The 19,104-nt window shown below is 43.0% G+C and overlaps 2 protein-coding genes across 5 annotated transcripts in view; both read right to left on the bottom strand.

The window, feature by feature from the left end:
• Nucleotides 1-6,643, bottom strand: part of EGF (epidermal growth factor) — a 236,617-nt gene extending 229,974 nt beyond the window's left edge. For 3 of the 4 annotated variants that reach the window (XM_077278944.1, XM_077278948.1, XM_077278955.1), the window contains exon 1: nucleotides 5,997-6,642. In XM_077278944.1, coding sequence (XP_077135059.1) covers nucleotides 5,997-6,126 — 130 coding nt within the window. In that variant the 5' untranslated portion in view covers nucleotides 6,127-6,642. Of the gene's footprint in view, nucleotides 1-5,996 lie in introns of all 4 variants that reach the window. The other variant, XM_077278954.1, reaches the window with a different exon arrangement.
• Nucleotides 6,644-17,740: 11,097 nt separating this feature from the next.
• LRIT3 (leucine rich repeat, Ig-like and transmembrane domains 3) overlaps nucleotides 17,741-19,104 on the bottom strand; it is a 63,488-nt gene continuing 62,124 nt past the window's right edge. Inside the window, exon 4 of the mRNA XM_077278943.1 lies at nucleotides 17,741-18,986. Within this exon, the coding sequence (XP_077135058.1) occupies nucleotides 17,899-18,986 (1,088 nt within the window). The 3' untranslated portion in view covers nucleotides 17,741-17,898. The remainder of the gene's footprint in view (nucleotides 18,987-19,104) is intronic.

The following is a 19,104-nucleotide window of genomic DNA, read 5'->3' as shown; positions in this document are numbered from 1 at the left end:
GAAAGAAAAACTAACAGGTTTGTGAGAGCCAGAATTCTTGCTGGTTGGTAGGTGATCAAGTACTCATTTCATGCAATTTAATTATTTAAGAATCATACGATGTGATTCTGTGTTGTTGTTTTTTTAGATTCTGTCTCTCACAGTTGAAATATACCTACTATAAAAATTACAGACCACTCAATTTTTTGTATGTTGAAAAACTTGCAAAATCGGCAGTGTATCAAATACTTATTTTCCCCACTTCATAACCGGAGACCATTCAGAGTAGCAAGTCATTCACCACAACTCTCTGGCTAGTTTTTGATCCAATTACAAACCTTACCTTCTAAGCCTATAGACCTTAATTTATCCATTAGGCATCTGTGTGGGACAGTGTCAAATGCCTTTGCAAAGGCCAGAAATACTATATCCACAGCTACTCATCTATTAATCTTTTACAACATCGGTAAAACCAGGCTGCCTATCACTTATAAGATCATTTTCCACTACACTCTATCTACTCTACATAGACTATTACAAACCCCTCAAACATTTTCCCCACAGTGGATATTAAAGGGAACCTGTCACTTTAAGTAATGCTACTAACCAGCTGATACAGTATATGGTTAATCCACTGGTTCATAGAGCTAGTAAGGTGGCCAGCCACTGTACTCAAAGTGTGACTCCCAGGAGAAAATTAACTTTATTCCTCCCGAGAGTCATACTTGCTTGCTGGCTTGGCTACAGTCACTGCTCACAGTATAGCTAGCAGCAGCTGTAAGCACACCCCAACACTTTGACTGACAGCAGGTTTGCACTGATGCATTGCAGAACCAACTGTCAGTCAAACTCGTGGGTATGCTTATAGCCATTGCTCACAGTGCGCTGAGTGGTGACTGCGACTGTGACTGGTGACTGACAGATGACAATTCCCAAGATGAATAAAGTCTAATTTCTCCTGAGAGCCACAATATCAGTACGGTCGGCCGGGCACCTTTCTAACACTACTTACATGCAGAGTAACCCTATATGTGCAGGTTGATAACATTATCCAACATGACAGGTTTCCTTTAAGCTTATTGGTCTATAATTACCTATGAAAGACCTAAAACCCAATTTGAAAATTGATACCACATTAGCCTTGCACCAATCGCCAGGCACTGTAGCAGTAAAAAGAGAGTGTTGTGAGACAGTGACCAGCATTATTGTGAATGGCCAATTTGTGTGGCAGAAGGTGGAGGTCCTCTGCATTGTAAGCCTGGAATGTTTCTCTGGGACCTGTAGTTCCATGAGCTTTGTTTAGTTTATGGGGGCTGGGCTTGTAGGTTAGCTGGAGAGTTGGGCGGGTCCAGCTAACCACCTACCTCCCATCACTGGGTGTGCCTCATGGGATATAATGAGACTGTTATTTGGTCACATGGTCTCTGTGTTGGAAGATCCTGGAAGAGGACAGGTCTTCCTGGAAAGCACATGGTGGAGGTCATGTGCCTGTAAAGTCCGTGACGGCTATCTGAGGTGGGGAAAACCACCGTCATTCTGAACTGACAGGTTTTGAGCTTGTCTATCAAATCATAGTACGGGTCAGTGGTTCCAGTAAGGCAGCTTCCCTGGAAGGCAGGACAGAATAGAAGTCAGCGTGTCGAGCAGAGCTCCTGGAAGTTAACCTTGGACAAGGGGGTTGTAGGAAAGGGAGACAGATGTTTCTGCTATTGGAACGGACTGGTGGTCATAACGTGTTTCGTTGATGTACCAGAATGGACTGTACTTTATGTGGTTTTGCTGTGTGTAAATAAACTGGATGGACTGTTTAAGTGGAAAGTGTTCTTGTGTGCCTTAATCCCGTTGCCAAGTGAGTGTTCCCCAACACTTTCAGTGAGAGCTATCTCACAGTGTCTAAAAATTATGACAGAGTAATAGAGTCAATGGCACAAGACTAACTGAGCTGAGGTCCTTAAGAACATTTGGATGCAGCCCATGTGGGTTAGGGGTCCTTGTCCACATTGATTGTATACAATAAGAGCACTGAGCACTAACAGTGACAGTAAATGTGGATAATCAGGGTATTCCACAGCTGCTGGCTGCGATCATTCAGAAATAAATGAATGAAAAAACCCGATGTGGGTTTCCCCCTATTTTATTGAACCAACCAGACAAAACTCACAACTGGGTGGGCACAGACAGAGAAAGTGCAGGGCGCGCGCACACAGTGGTCATTACCTGAACCGCTGCGGCGTGCGTGCCAATCCTGTCAAATGTGCCCGTCGTCACCAGCGTATGATGTCAGTGTCATGTGCCGCATGTGACGGGTGCCCATCAGCCATTTTACTATGTGCGCGACGACCTGCAGAGAGGAGGAGGAGGAGGACGCCACCGCCGAGAGCGCAGGAAGGTAAGAGGAATCTTTTTTGTCTCTGTTTCTCTCTCTGTCTGGCTGTCTGTCTCTCTGGCTGTCTCTCTCTCTGTCTGTCTGGCTATCTGTCTCTCTAGCTCTGTCTGTCTCTCTATCTCTGTCTGTCTCTCTGTCTGTCTATCTCTGCCTCTCTATCTCTCTGTCTATCTCTCTGGCTGGCTGTCTCTGTATGTCTCTCTAGCTGTCTCTCTATCTCTGTCTGTCTGTCTCTCTGTCTGTCTGGCTGTCTGTCTGGCTGTCTCTCTGTCTCTGTCTGTGTCTTTCTGTCTGTCTCTGGCTCTCTGTCTGTCTCTCTATCTCTGTCTCTGTCTGTCTCTCTGTTTGTCTGTCTCTCTTGCTGTCTGTCTCTCTGTCTGGCTGTCTCTCTGGCTGGCTGTCTCTCTGTCTCTGTCTGTCTTTCTAGCTGGCTGTCTCTCTGGCTGTCTCTCTATCTCTGTCTGTCTCTCTGGCTGGCTGTCTCTCTGGCTGTCTGTCTCTCTAGCTGGCTGTCTCTGTGTCTGTCTGTCTCTCTGTCTGTCTCTCTATCTCTGTCTGTCTCTGTTTGTCTGTCTCTCTTGCTGTCTGGCTGTCTCTCTGGCTGGCTGTCTTTATGTCTCTGTCTCTCTGGCTGGCTGGCTTTCTGGCTGTCACTCTATCTCTGTCTGTCTCTCTGGCTGGCTGTCTCACTGGCTGTCTCTCTGGCTGACTGTCTCTCTATCTCTGTCTGTCTCTCTGGCTGGCTGTCTCTCTGGCTGTCTCTGTCTTTCTGGCTGTCTCTCTGTCTCCATGAAGCCAGGATAAGGGGGCGGCAGGATGGATATATGGGGAGCAGGAAAAAAGGAACAGGATAGATATAAGGCGAGCGGCAGGATGGATATATGTGGGGCAGGAAAAAAGGACAAGGATGGATATAAGGGGGGGTGGCAGGATGGATATATGAGGGGGGGGGCAGGAAAAAAGGACCAGGATGGATATACCGGGGGCAGCAGGATGGATATATGGAGGGCAAGAAAAAAGGACCAGGATGGATATAAGGGGGCGGCAGGATGGATGTATGGGGGCAGAAAAACTGGACCAGGATGGATATAAGTGGGCGGCAGGATGAATATATGGGAAGCAGGAAAAAAGGACTAGGATGGATATAAGAGGGCAGCAGGATGGATATATGGGGGCAGCAAAAAAGGACCAGGCTGGATATAAGAGGGGTGGCAGGATGGATATATGGGGCAGGAAAAAAGGACCAGGATGGATATAACGGGAGCAGCAGGATGGATATATGGGTGTAGGACAAAGGACTAGGATGGATACATATGAGGGGCCAGGATGGAAAAATAAAAATAGGAATTTGTAAAAATTGTGTATGATTGGCACACTGCTTTTTTACTACCATAGCAGTCCTATTTCTTTCAGTTTTATTTCTCATTCTAAATTGCAAGATTCATGTCTTACCACTACTGTGTTATAAAAATATGCAGTGGCTCAGTGTTTCGCGCTGCAGCCTTGCATCAATGGGGTCCTGGGCTCAAATCCCACCAAGGTCAACATCTGCAAGGAGTTGTATGTTTTCCCCATGTTCGCGTGGGTTTCCTCCGGGTTCTCCAATTTCCTCCCACACTCCAAAGATATACTGATAGGAATTCTAGATTGCGAGCCCCATTGGCAGGGCCGTATTTGCCACTAGGCACTTGAGGGCACGTGCCTAGGGCGGGACGATGCGGGGGGCGGCACCTGAGCAAGGTTTGGATTTTTTTTATATTTATATTAAGTCCTGGGTCACCTCCCGACCGACCACCCCCTAGCCCCCTCCCCCGGCCACCCGCCCGCCCACCTCCCACCCACCCTCTTTGAAGACGTCATACTCACCCTACTCCAGCGATGCCTGGTCTCAGCGTCTGCAGCTTGTCCTTGAGGGGGGAATATGAGCCACGCATACAGGTGGGGGGAATATGAGCCATGCATATGAGATGAGCCATGCATACAGAGGGGGAATATGATCCATGCACACAGGAGGGGGGGAATATGAGCCATGCATATGGGATGGGAGGGAGATGAGCCATGCATACAGGAGGGGGGATATGAGCCATGCATACAGGAGGGGGGATATGAGCCATGCATATGGGATGGGAGGGAGATGAGCCATGCATACAGGAGGGGGGAATATGAGCCATGCATACAGGAGGGGGGATATGAGCCATGCATACAGGATGGGGGAGATGAGCCATGCATACAAGATGGGAGGGGGGCATTATACAGTATTGAGCATCATGTGGGGTCATTATACAGTATGGAGCATCATGTGTGGCCATTATACAGCATTGAGCATCATGTGTGGCCATTATACAGTATGGAGAATCATGTGTGGCCATTATACAGTATGGAGCATCATGTGTGGCCATTATACAGTATTGAGCATCATGTGGGGTCATTATACAGTATGGAGCATCATGTGTGGCCATTATACAGTATGGAGCATCATGTGTGGCCATTATACAGTATTGAGCATCATGTGGGGCCATTATACAGTATTGAACATCATGTGGGGTCATTATACAGTATGGAGCATCAAGTGTGGCCATTATACAGTGAGGCCGTTATACAGTATTGAGCATCATGTGTGGCCATTATACAGTATTGAGCATCATGTGTGGCCATTATACAGTATGGAGCATCATGTGTGGCCATTATACAGTATGGAGCACTGTGTGGCCGTTATACTGTATTGAGCATCATGTGTGGCCATTATACAGTATTAAGCATCATTTGTGGACATTAGACAGTATTAAGCATCATGTGTGGCCATTATACAGTATGGAGCACTGTGTGGCCATATTTTTTGTTATAATTGTTGTATATAAAACAGTGTGATCAGCAGTGCTAAATGGCTGTGGTTGGGACGTGGATATGGGTGTGACTAGTTGTGAAATAGGTGTGGTCAGAGACGTGGCCTAAAATTTGCCGTGGCGCACTATGCGCACCGCAAACTTTATACCTCCTTCCCTTCTTCAAAAGTTGGGAGGTATGGTACCGCATTTGCCAGATCATGGCAAGTGGCGAAAATCCCATAGGGAATGAATGAGGCCGAACGCAGTGTTGCCGTAAGTGATCCGTTACGCGGCAGATGCAGAAAAACTGCCGGATCTGCTGCAAAAGGCTACTTTCACATCAGCGATTCTTGCCAAAGTCACTGCCGATAGTGTCATACTCACCAATGGGGGACGCAGCACTAAAAGTGCCTAGGGCAGCAGAAACTCTAAATGCGGCCCTGCCCATTGGGGACAGTGCTGATAATGTTTGTAAAGCGCTGTGGAATATGATAACGCTATATAAGCAAAGCATAATAAATCAAATAATACACAGACTCATCACAAAATTGCTGGTATCTAATGTGCAGTGCGGAGTTTGGTTTCTCAGTTTTTGACGTTGTGCCCTATCAGCCTTTTTTTTTGTTTTTTCATTTTCTTGCACCTCTATACAAACTCAGCAATATGGGATCTTACTGAAGTATCACATAATTACTACGTTACATCAGAAGTATCATCTCATTATTAATACTTGTGCACACTCACAAAACATTATTCCATATTCATTTCCACTCCTATGCATTCACTACAGTTTGGTCTGTACTTACCATTACAAGCAGTCCGGTTGGTACCTACGTGGTGATAACTTTCCTGGCAGTCCCATTTCTCTATTCCTTTGGCACGACGTAGGCCGCTAAATACAATTAGTGTCCAGAAAACAGTTAATATAAGGCACATAATCTCTCCTTGTGCTTTCTGTCCATAGGCTACATGTCACTTGTCCTTCATCCTGTGCAGCTCTGTGTCAGACGGGCACTCTGTCTCCTGGACACTGCTTTTCAGATCCAACATCATTTTGTGTAGCAACCCCAGATCTTTGTTTTCCTCCTTTTTGCCTTGCTCCAACAATACCGTGACCTCTTCCAGTATACAACAATTCTAATTAGTTATGTGTCCTGATTTTTTTTTTTTTTTTTTGGAAGCAAAGTATGAAATGCCAGGCACCCTAGTGACAAATGTAGCACTTCAGCAAATGCTTCTGGGGAGATTTTCTTCGACAGGGTCAGAGCAAATTGCTTGGTGATAACCTTCAGTTGGTGGTGAATACTATGCCAGGGTCTGTCTTTCCCAAATACTGCCTCCTATGCTTCCTTGCCACACCTCCCAGCTCCTTAGTGCCAGCAGACTGGAGACTGCCATAGGTCTTTCCCAAGCTAGAAATAAGAGAATGCAGACTGAGAACAAACACACGACCACTTGTAATTCTTTTCATACATTGCGTACGGTGTGTACAGACAGTGTTACGTGTTTCTTTTACCGTTCAATGAGTCTGATATTAGATATGAAGGACATTTTTGGTTAATACTTGAAATCCACTTTAGTCTTCCTTCATAAAGAAACTTGAAAGAGACAGGTGACCTGAAAAACAAAGCTGTCTGACTTGTCCTGTACTGGAACAATTTAGATTTAGATAGATTACGCATTGCAGACGTCTGGATTTTCTGATGAGTACTGACTGAGAGTTATAGTGATACAGTTCATTTGGGATTATTATTATGACCAAAATCAAATTAGACTAATGAAGATAGTTTAGAAGGGTTCTCCACTGTATGTTTGGAACATGATTTTATGGAACATACAAATATATATGTATTACAAGTTCTCCTTATGCACTTGTTATTGCAACCTTCCTCATGGTTATCCTATTTTTAAAATGTTTGCTGGTGGATGAGCATGTGACTAGACCTGTCTCTTAGCCTCCTCCAATGGAAAAACAGTGCATGTGGAAACATGTTTTTCTATTGGAGGAGATTGATGCTCAGGTCTGGTCACATGCTCCTCCATCAACGGCCATTTTGAGAACAAGAGCTCTGTGCCATCTTTCAGTAAGGCTGCATGAAGGAGATTGGCGCTGATGCTGTAATAAGCATATATTAGTAAGTTCCACAAAATCATGCCCCCAACACATTTTTCTAAATAAAGATAAACTGGTCATGTTCCTTTAATTCATATCACTAGATTTTGTGCGGCTTTTAGGCTGGGGCTAGATAGCACCTTTGACCATGACACCTGTCGCCGGACCAAAGTTTGTTAGGCATCTCTGCTGCATCAGAGTGCCACATAAGTAATTTGCAACCCTGAGAGTAATGGGACAGCAAAAAGCAGATTGCAAAAAATCTGACACACTTGGACTTCTTGCGACTTACTTGTCACAGAGTTTCCTCTGGGTCACAATGTGACCCTGTTCAGTTGTAAGACACTGCCATGTAGCAGCATTACTTTCACTTAACGAAGTTTGGTCACTCACAACACGTGTCGTGGCCAAAGATGTGCTGTAGCCTCAGCTACATACTAGTTACAAATGACAACTACTTTGATATTAAACGCTAGATGGTGACCCGATTCTAACGCATCGGGTATTCTAGAATATGTATGTATGTATATAGCAGCCACATAGTATATAGCACAGGCCACGTAGTATATAGGAGCCATGTAGTATATAGCAGACAAATACTACGTGGCCTGTGCTATATACTATGTGGCTGCTATATACATACATACATATTGTAGAATACCTGATGCATTAATACAGGCCACGCAGTATATAACACTGGCCACGTAGTATATAACACAGCCCAAATAGTATATAACACAGCCCACGTACTATATAACACAGCCCACGTACTATATAACACAGCCCTCGCAGTATATAGCAGCCACGCAGTATATAACACAGGCGACGTAGTATATAACACAGGCCACGCAGTATATAACACTGGCCACGTAATTTATAGCACAGCCCACGCAGTACAAAACACAGCCCACATAGTATCTAACACTGGCCACATAGTATATAGCAGCCACGCAGTAGATAACACAGCCCACGTAGTATACAGCAGTGTGGGCACCATATCCCTGTTTAAAAAAATAATTAAAATAAAAAATAGTTATATACTCACCAGTCGGGATCCAGCGAAGCTCTGGCGATGCATTGCGAAATTACCCACATGACTTAGCGGTCTCGCGAGACCGCTAAGTCTTCTGGGTAATTTCGCAATGCATCTCTGGGAACGGAAGATGGCGGCAGCCAAGCGCGCCTGGGCGGACTACGGAGGGTGAGAATAGCAGGTTGTTTTTTTTTTTATTATTTTTAACATGACATCTTTTTACTATTGATGCTGCATAGGCAGCATCAATAGTAAAAAGTTGGGGACACACAGGGTTAATAGCAGCGATAATGGAGTGCGTTACCTGCGGCATAACGCGGTCCGTTACCGCTGGCATTAACCCTGTGTGAGCGGTGACTGGAGGGTAGTATGGAGCAGGCGCTGGGCACTGACTGCAGGGGAGTAGGGAGGGACTAATCGGACTGTGCCCGTCGCTGATTGGTCGCGGCAGCCATGACGGACGGAAGTTGCCGACATGTATCCACATGAGTGTATATCTGTTTTTATATCCTATATGTAGTACTATCTAGGCTAGCAGCAATACCTTAGCCACTTACAGTACAAGTTAGGCTATAATCCATATCTATACTAACTACATGGTCCACATGAGTGTATATCTGTTTATATATCCTACATGTAGTACTATCTAGGCTAGCAGCAATATCTTAGCCACTTATAGTACTAGTTAGGTTATAATCCATATCTATACCAACTACACGGTTTGCAAAACAAGCAGTACATACTTCTCCTTTACTATCCTATGCACCCTTTTAGTATCTTTATTCACTCCCCTGCCAACTGTCGGGTGTAATAGGGCAGAAAGGGAGAGCCGCCGACGAGTGGGGGCGCCAAAGCGCAGGTCATAGGGTGCCAACCTCCGCTGTCAGGCAGGGTTAGATAGGATATATAGGGTCAGGCACTTCCCTGGGGTGCCTCTGTATTTATTGGTGTTGGTGTTTATTTGCACATTGTTTTGTATTTTGTATTTTAGATGTATTGAATAAAAATTGATATTTTATGCTATATATTAGAGTCCAGCGGTACATACATATACATAGGTCAAATAATGCCCTTACCCATAGTTCCCAAGAGACACTACGATAGCAGCCCCTACGCGCGTTTTGCGTTGTCTTCTTCTCTATGCTGCTTGTCTTGATACACAATTTTTTTTTAGAATTTATGTTAATGTGCCTTTATATGTAATAAAATTATTGTACACTGCTCAAAAAAATAAAGGGAACACTTAAGCAACAGAATATAACTCCATGTAAATCAAACGTCTATGAAATCAAACTGTCCACTTAGGAAGCAACACTGTTTGACAATCAATTTCACATGCTGTTGTGCAAATGGAATAGGAGTGGTTCTGCAGGTGGGGACCACAGACCACATCTCAGTACCAATGCTTTCTGGCTGATGTTTTGGTCACTTTTGAATTTTGGTTGTGCTTTCACACTCGTGGTAGCACGAAACGGACTCTACAACCCACAAAAGTGGCTCAGGTAGTGCAGCTCATCCAGGATGGCACATCAATGCAAGCTGTGGCAAGAAGGTTTGCTGTGTCTGTCAGCGTAGTGTCTAGAGGCTGGAGGTGCTACCAGGATACAGGCCAGTACACCAAGAGACATGGAGGGAGCCGTAGGAGGGCAACAACCCAGCAGCAGGACCACTACCTCAGCCTTTGTGCAAGGAGGAACAGGAGGAGCACTGCCAGAGCCCTGCAAAATGACCTCCAGCAGGCCACAAATGTGCATTTGTCTGCACAAACGGCTAGAAATCGACTCCATGAGGATGGTCTGAGTGCCCGACGTCCACAAATGGGGATTGTGCTCACAGCCCAACACCATGCAGGATGCTTGGCATTTGTCACAGAACACCAGGATTGGCAAATTAGCCACTGGAGCCCTGTGCTTTTCACAGATGAAAGCAGGTTCACACTGAGCACATGTGACAGATGTGACAGAGTCTGGAGACGCCATGGAGAGCAATCTGCTGCCTGCAACATCCTTCAGCATGACCGGTTTGATAGTTGGTCAGTAATGGTGTGGGGTGACATTTCTTTGGAGGGACCCACAGCCCTCTATGTGCTCGCCAGAGGTAGCCTAACTGCCAATAGGTACCGAGATGAGATTCTCAGACCCCTTGTGAGACCATATACTGGTGCAGTTGGCCCTGGGTTCCTCCTAATGCAGCACAATGCCAGACCTCATGTGGCTGGAGTGTGTCAGCAGTTCCTGCAAGATGAAGTAATTGAAGCTATGGACTGGCCCGCCCTTTCCCCAGACCTGAATCCGATTGAACACATCTGGGACATCATGTCTCGCACGATCCACCAACGTCACGTTACACCACAGACTGTCCAGGAGTTGGCAGATGCTTTAGTCCAGGTCTAGGAGGAGATCCCTCAGGAGAACATCAGCCGCCTCACCAATAGCATGCCCACACATTGTAGGGAGGTCATACAGGCACGTGGAGGCCACACACACTACTAAGCATCATTTCCTTGTCTTGAGGCATTTCCACTGAAGTTGGATCAGCCTGTAATTTGATTTTCCACTTTGATTTTGAGTATAATTCCAAATTTAGACCTCCATGGGATATTAATTCTGATTTACATTGATCATTTTTTATGTTTAATTCTTCTCAACGCATTCCGCTATGTAATGAATAAAGATTTACAACTGGAATATTTAATTCAGTGATATCTAGGATGTGGGATTTTAGTATTCCTTTATTTTTTTGAGCAGTGCATGTTTACATAAATTATTGGACTGTAATCTGTGTTTTTTTCTATTTAATAATACAGTTAACTATATGATGATAACCAGAGCCTCACAGGTATTCAAGGGCTGCCCAATATCCATTGGTGAGCTGTATGCGGCTTGTGGGCCATATATTCTGCAGGCTCTAAGCCCTGCCCACTTTTCACAAGGTAGGCAATTCTGGAGTCAAACATCAAAATTAAAACACTTTTGAGGCAACAAACCTTGAGGTTATAAGTGGATCCTTATAAAATTGGTGACATGTGAAACAAACAGTTAGCTTTACATATACTATATTAATATTATATTATTATTGCGCACATCGCATCCTTGAAGGTCCTATTTGGAAAGTAAATTAATAATCCCAGTCCTATATGAATGTTCTTGAAATCAGCTTTTTTGGATTAGATCGGAATGCAGCTGTCAATCACATTAGCCTTTAATTTAAAAAAAGTTTTCTGTATGTTTATGAAGGTAGTCTGCCCGGTCCGATAACACTATTACCCTGCAGATATTGGGTTAATCTGCAGCTTAATAGCGTTAAGAAGGTGCCTGGCCGAAGTTCTGAAAGTGCTGCACCTTAGAGAAAATTAACTTTATTTCTTCTGGGAGCCACTGGCTTTCAGTTATGCAGGTATGCCTGGAGCAATTACAGTTACCGCTCACATCACTGAGAGCGGCAGCTGTAAGCACTCCCCAGCCCTGACCGACAGCTAGCTCTACACTACATCAACGCACAGACAGCAGTCATTCAGTGCCAGTGCATGCTCACAGCCTCTGCTCTCAGTGTTGTGAGGCGTAACTGTAATTGCTTCGGGCATGCCTCAATGACTGAAAGCCGGCGGCTCTCGAGAGAAATAACATTAATTTTCTATCTGGTGCTGCACATTCAGATTAAGATGGCATCTGCAGGTTAATACCGATGTCAGACCTGAGAGGTTCCGTTGAAGTATGAGAATAAAAAAAAAAACAGAAAAATGAAAACCAAATAACACAAATTGGAGTTGTCATGTGAGCAAAGAAAAAGAACAGCATAGAAAATATAAACTGGTACTACTTTACAACAAAAACTGAAATTAGGTTGACTATGTAGGGATTATATTAGGACAAATAATATTGTGAATATCGATAAATTTTCACCAAACATTCATGTCTATTTCCTTTTACAACCGAGGTATTTTATTATCATAAATCTTTATTCAGAGAAATTTCTTTAATCTAGTATTTGATAATTCAAGATGTCGGATAATAAGCGTTCATTTACAACATATTGTAAATGGTGAATTTCACAAATTTGGGTAACAGTAATCATATGTGTGATTGAATGGAGATAGAAACACGGCGTTACAATTTTGCTTAAGAATCACTGCAATGAAAAGAGTATGTGACTTTAATTGAATTCCTATTAAATTCCTGTATTAAATAACCATTAACATTCAGAGATATAATATTTAGCTTACCTATGCTGTACGAAGCCATAAAATAGTAGTCCTGCATGAAAGGCATAGTAGCCATCTGGGCAAGGGCGTGTTTGCAGTTCTCAGCTAGTTGACATGCTTAAATTATGACACCAGAGAGAGAAGACATCTCAATCATCAACATCTAAATGGCAACATCTACCAACCACATATGCTCTGGAAAATTCTTAGCTCTATTCTGACTTCAGCGTCTTTTTACTAAAAGGTGAGCAGGCATTAAAGTAAGACATGATTTTCAGGAATGACTCTTTCAAGATGGATCACATTGCCTGACCCCCTAAGGACTGTAGAACACACATGACCAGCTGCTTGTAGAGTAAGCCAAGGAACTGGTCAGTAGCCCAAATATCAGTGTGGGAAGTATCAGACATCCTAGAGCTTGGCATTCAGGCTTAGCTACCAAACACACCCTTCTGAGGGGGCACAGCTGCAGATTCTGCCGCTCGGAAAGGAGAGAAAGGACAAGGAAAGGTTATGTACAATGTGAACTTCACGTCTCCACTCTGCAACTGTGCTCAATGAGCATCTATGAAGTATCAAGAATGCATTTGATCATGTGTATACTGTCACACATTCTTGAGAGCACATAAAAAGAACTAAAATGTCCCTGACTCTGGCATATTGTGGCACAGCAGGGACATTGTACAGCAGAACAATGGCGGCATGTATGTCCTTCATTGATTCATCGCATTGTAATCTAATAAATAATCCCTGAATATTTCTAATGACGCACATGAGAATTAGTAAAACGTATCTCTTCTTCCTTGCAGATATTACCATGCTACATGTGAGCTTGACGATGAGCAGCACGGCCTAGTCGTTGGTACTTTTGCCTCGCAGCCCTAGGATCCTGAATTTAATATGACCGATGAGAAATTAACAGTCTTGGTAGGCCTTCCACATTCATGTGAAAATTACCTGATATCGGTTGTGCATCTGCGGGTTCCAGTGCAGTTTTAGCCCACCGATATACATCATAGAATTTAGAAGGCAAATAACACGACCACTTCTTTATAACAACATTTTTTTCCTCTTTATTCAAAAAATCCCTGAAAAGAATCTAAAAAATATAGTCCTCATGAGGGACAGACTCTGAGGTAGAATTAGCCTGTATCTCATAGTGGATATATTTTTTAAATTCCTTTAATTCAATGTATTTTTGAATAAAGAAGAAAAAGTGATGTTGTTGATTTTTTTGCTATGAAATGGTTGTGCCGTTTGCCTTATAAAATGTATGACCAGTGACAGTTGGTCCCTGGGTTCACGTGGTTTCCTCCTAATACCCCCTATGATTTTAGCCAGGGTATGTGTATGGGACTCAATAGCAAAGCCACAAAAAGAGGACTAAAAATCCTCCAAAAATTAAAGAATTAATACAACAGAAAAGGGGCAGCAGTGCTTACCTGCCCAGGTCTCCGAACAAATGCACTCTCAGAATGCAGCAAACCCATGTAGTAAAGGTGGCGGCAACACAGGTGCAAAATAATGATAAGACAACCAATCTCAGCCTGCCAATTCATGGAGGGGGTGACTGCGTATATATGATTGCACAACAGAGGCTTGTATAGGGTGATGTTCACATATAGGTAATGCACAGCATCTGGTTCACAGCCTAGTAGTTACACCCTTCTATTCGATCAGGCGGGCTGCCTAGCACTATCTAAATGCATCCCATGTGAACAGACACCCCTGTTTACAATACCAAAAATACTGGGCCTGGCTGCACCCTGAAAAATAAAGTGCAAAAAATACATATAAATGTGTTAGGTATTGGTCGAAAGTTTGGCAAAGATATGCAAGCTCGCAACCGAATGTCAAGGGTCCTCACACTTGCACTTTGTTTTTTAGTGTATTGTTATATGCATAGGATGGAAGACTACCAACCCCTCCCCTGGCAATTGTACTTAACTTTGCCTAAAAAGTCCTAGGCAATTCTAAAATTCTTTTACACAGATATGAGTAATGAGTAAGAAGATATTTTAAATTATATTTACTATGTGTCACTAAAAAAACCTAATATGTACCGTTGAAACTGATTTTCAAATAATCTATTAAGTAATGGTGAGTAAATAAAGGCGAGTCCCCAATCATGACCTTCATTTACAAATCATAGTAGGAGGCACTGTAGATGTCTCCCACAATGGAGGACCCACATCCATGCAAACCCCTGTTCATTTCAATGGCCACTGTGTAATGTTTTATTTTGCCTGTGGAGGTGCTGTGCCGGAAACTAAGAACTTAAATTCGTCCACACATTAAAGCTGTAGTTTGATGTTTCAGAGTACAGGTGCAGACTCCATTCACAGGGCCTTTTAGCCTCTTCATGTAGGATGGCTGCGGAGACACCATCACGTGTTTCTCAACGCAAGCAGTGAATAGCCAGACCTTTCCCCGGGAAGGAACAACCATGGGAAGGGCAGCATCCAATAAAGGAAAACATCCAATACAGGAAAACCACCTATGCCAAGCATGGTATCCATCCACAGACAGCTGTTTTGGGGTGTTTGCCCCTCATCAGTGTGGAGTAGGAATCTGGCTATTAGGAGCAGTGCCTAGTAAAAGGCTGTGAAGGAACAGATGATTGGCCTCGGGGAGACCAAAACATCCAACACCGCGGAGACACCATCACGTGTTTCTCAACGCAGTGATCCAGAACACTGCCCCCATCCCTTATGGGAAATATGCAAATGCATGTAGGATGGCTGCGGAGACACCATCACGTGTTTCTCAACGCAAGCAGTGAATAGCCAGACCTTTCCCCGGGAAGGAACAACCACGGGAAGGGCAGCATCCAATAAAGGAAAACATCCAATACAGGAAAACCACCTATGCCAAGCATGGTATCCATCCACAGACAGCTGTTTCGGGGTGTTTGCCCCTCATCAGTGTGGAGTTGGCCAATCATCTGTTCCTTCACAGCCTTTTACTAGGCACTGCTCCTAATAGCCAGATTCCTACTCCACACTGATGAGGGGCAAACACCCCGAAACAGCTGTCTGTTGATGGATACCATGCTTGGCATAGGTGGTTTTCCTGTATTGGATGTTTTCCTTTATTGGATGCTGCCCTTCCCGTGGTTGTTCCTTCCCGGGGAAAGGTCTGGCTATTCACTGCTTGCGTTGAGAAACACGTGATGGTGTCTCCGCAGCCATCCTACATGCATTTGCATATTTCCCATAAGGGATGGGGGCAGTGTTCTGGATCACTGCGTTGAGAAACACGTGATGGTGTCTCCGCGGTGTTGGATGTTTTGGTCTCCCCGAGGCCAATCATCTGTTCCTTTTAGCCTCTTCAGTCACCAGGTCTAAGATGAAAGTAAGTTCTCTGCAACACCTATAATTACCAGAGTAGTTCCTAATAGTCTCTGTACATATCATTGCATTACTTTATTGTTGGATAGGCTTTCTAGCCCACGCCAGTCCAATTATGATGTGATTGTGTAATTAATTTCTGAATATCATCACACTCAGTGATTTTCTTTAGTGTCATCACAGGCGGGATAATGACAGATAACACCTCTACAGAGTTAACAGTGGCTCATCATTCACAATAGGTGATGGTTACAGCTTACCTCCTCCCCCTCACTGCATAATAGCCTTCTAACATAACACTCCTGAGGAAACTGCGGTGGCGGTGAAACGCGCGTCGAGGTGTGTTCTGACCAGGTTAACTCCCCATGTTCCAGCATGACTGCAGGTAATTATGGCTATTCATGGCGGTGCAGCTGGCAGTATTGTAACTGAGGACCATACCATCTCCTTATTGAACAAGATCTGCATTTGACTACGTTATATATATTACTTACAATGTTGGTAGATTTGTGTTACTGATTTATTTAATATATATAGTAATTCCATCAGCTACAATACAGGTATTAGATTTATATCAGACATATGGGTTACTATATCCATGTCCAAACATCTATCTATGTGGGGGTGATACCTGTTTCCAGCTTTGTGGTGGTTGGGTACCCTGATATATAGCATCTCATCAAGTAATATTGTATTATGCATTTGTTTTAAATTTGTAATAAAATATATATTTTACTATTTATATCTAAGATTCTACTCCTTCACTTTTTTTCTCTATTGGTGTATTGGTGGTATTTGCCGATGAAGGGATCAATTCATTGTGGATGCGGAATTTATTGGTTATGTTCTAACATAACACTAAGCATGCATGCAAGTCTGCGAAAAAAATCAGTGAGTCAAAGCCTGTCTCTTGGCTTCCTATGAACCATGTGGCTGCTGTAAAGTATATTTCTAAATGCTGTTAACAGAAACACAGGCAAAATGGCGGTTCCCATAATCTTGTACAGAAAATAGATTTTAAAAACTGCTTTTTTTTTGGAGTTCAGCCCTAAGATTGTTCTTCTTTCCATTTTTCCCCTCTTCAATTGGTTCTCAAAAGAAAGTCCCAGATTTTATTTAATTGCAGCGCGGTCAGTGATTCCAAGACATTGGAAAACAACTCATACTCCCCTAATGTCGGAATGGTTTGCCGAGATGGTTACTATTTGTAGGATGGAAAAACTCACAGCCGAAAGCTCTTGACGCAGTGATAGTTTAGGGAGATTATGGAGTGACTGGATCCTGGTTCAGGATATTTATAAACTATTCCAATAGATGGGTTGTTCTCTCGTGAAGTGTTTCTGAGCTGTTGCTGTATGCTTACCTCAAGATTGTTGCCTCATTTCCCTCATCGTTCCCTCCCTCCCTTTTTCCATACCCCTTCTCTCTGTTACCCCCCACTTCTTTCATCCCCCTTCTCCCTCCTAATCCTCCCACTCTCTCTAAAAAATGTTACTTATTTATTTCATTTTTTTTTCTCTTCTCTTTCCCTGTTTATCTTTCTCACCTCTATGTTTGAATTTTCAGAATAATTTTTCATTTGATTTGCTGATATTAAAATTTAGGTAGTTTCTTTTCTGCAGCTGCAATATGGAGCAACCTGTTTATATTTCCACATAAATATTGTTATCATTACAAGTTTTGTTAAGTCCTGCGTGACTTATTTGATCATAATATATTTGGTCGTATGTTATGGTTTTTTTTGTATTTTCAAAATTGATTAAAAAAAACAAATTGAACATAAAAAATCTGCATTCCTAAAGTAAAAACAGATTACAAAAAACTGATGTTTCACTATCTGGTTTTAATTATTGAAAAGCAATTTAGGCGATATATTCCCTTTTAAGTGTTTCCATTAAAAAAGTGTTACATAAATGAACATACTAAAAAAAATATATATTTTTTGAAAATAAAAATAAAACACATGTAAAACACAAGAAAAATAAACCCTTGCTAGAACATTGACGTAATCTCAGCAGTAGTATTCAGGCCTGGATCCTTCGCTTTTATAGGTCACCTGTGAGTCCATACTTGACCTTGAGCACAACAGAAGTCTCTCTGATTCAGTTGTGTTTCTGCGTGTCCATAGCTCGCCACCAGTGTTTATTGGTCGTGCTCTAAGGGACAGTGTTTCAAATTTGACGTAAGTCTCTTTGGAGAGATCTTCTTCACCGGTAGACTGGGGCTTACATTGTAGTTTTATAACTTTATATAGTAAGAAAATAATAATGGGTAAAACCACTACACAGCCAACACTGCTGGCTATTACTAAGGCCGGCACCTGGGTGTCACTCTCCACATTTTTAAGAAAAACATCTGTAGAGAACACAATGCATTGGTCTTTCTTTGGCTGAGCTGATTTTGGGCAGACACAGGCCATGTATTTTGTATTAGGCTGCAGGCCATCAATTGTTACCTTATTCTTACTTGGATCTGTGCTCAATCGCAGCATCTCTTCCTCCCCATACTTTGAATAGAGCACAGTCAAAGACGAGCTATTTGTTGTGTTCATTGTCTTCCATGTTAGTGTGACCCGATCCTCTGTTTCAGTAATAACTCTCAGGTTACGGACAACAGAATTTGTTTCAGTATCAGAAGCCACGTTTTTTAGCACTTCACCTTCTTTATTGCCTGGAAAAAATTGCGTTTTCTTGTTGCCAGCCACCTTTGTCTGGGCTTTGATGATTTTTGGTGGTTTCTTCTCTAGGACCAGTGCTGTTGTTGATGTGGTGGTGGTAGTAGGCATCACAGTTGTTTCTACTGTAGTTTCCTCTGTTGGTGATATAGATATTTCTGTGGGGAAGGAAGATGAGGCTATACTTATTTCTTCATTTGCCTCTGTTTGCGGATTTACAGTCTGGTCTGCTCCTAGTCTCCATCCTTGCCGTGATGGCGATTCTGTTGTAGTGACCACACCAACTACTAAGACAGTAATTGATGCTTCTGATATGCCTGCCAAATTTTTAGCCTTGCATCGGTATTCTCCTGCATCTTTGTAGGAAATACCATTCATACTTAGAATTGACCATCTCACACCATCTGCTGGAGACTCCTGGATAACTGTTATGGAAAGAGAGAAATAACATTTATTAAGAAAAGATTTTTTAGCAAGTCTTCATTTTGCAAAAGGCCATTTAGACACTCTTAAGTATGTTGTTTTTTTTAGTATTTTAGGACA

This window comes from Ranitomeya variabilis, chromosome 1 (genome assembly GCF_051348905.1).
Source record: "Ranitomeya variabilis isolate aRanVar5 chromosome 1, aRanVar5.hap1, whole genome shotgun sequence".
Lineage (NCBI taxonomy): Eukaryota > Metazoa > Chordata > Amphibia > Anura > Dendrobatidae > Ranitomeya > Ranitomeya variabilis.
This window is presented reverse-complemented; position numbering and strand designations above follow the sequence as displayed.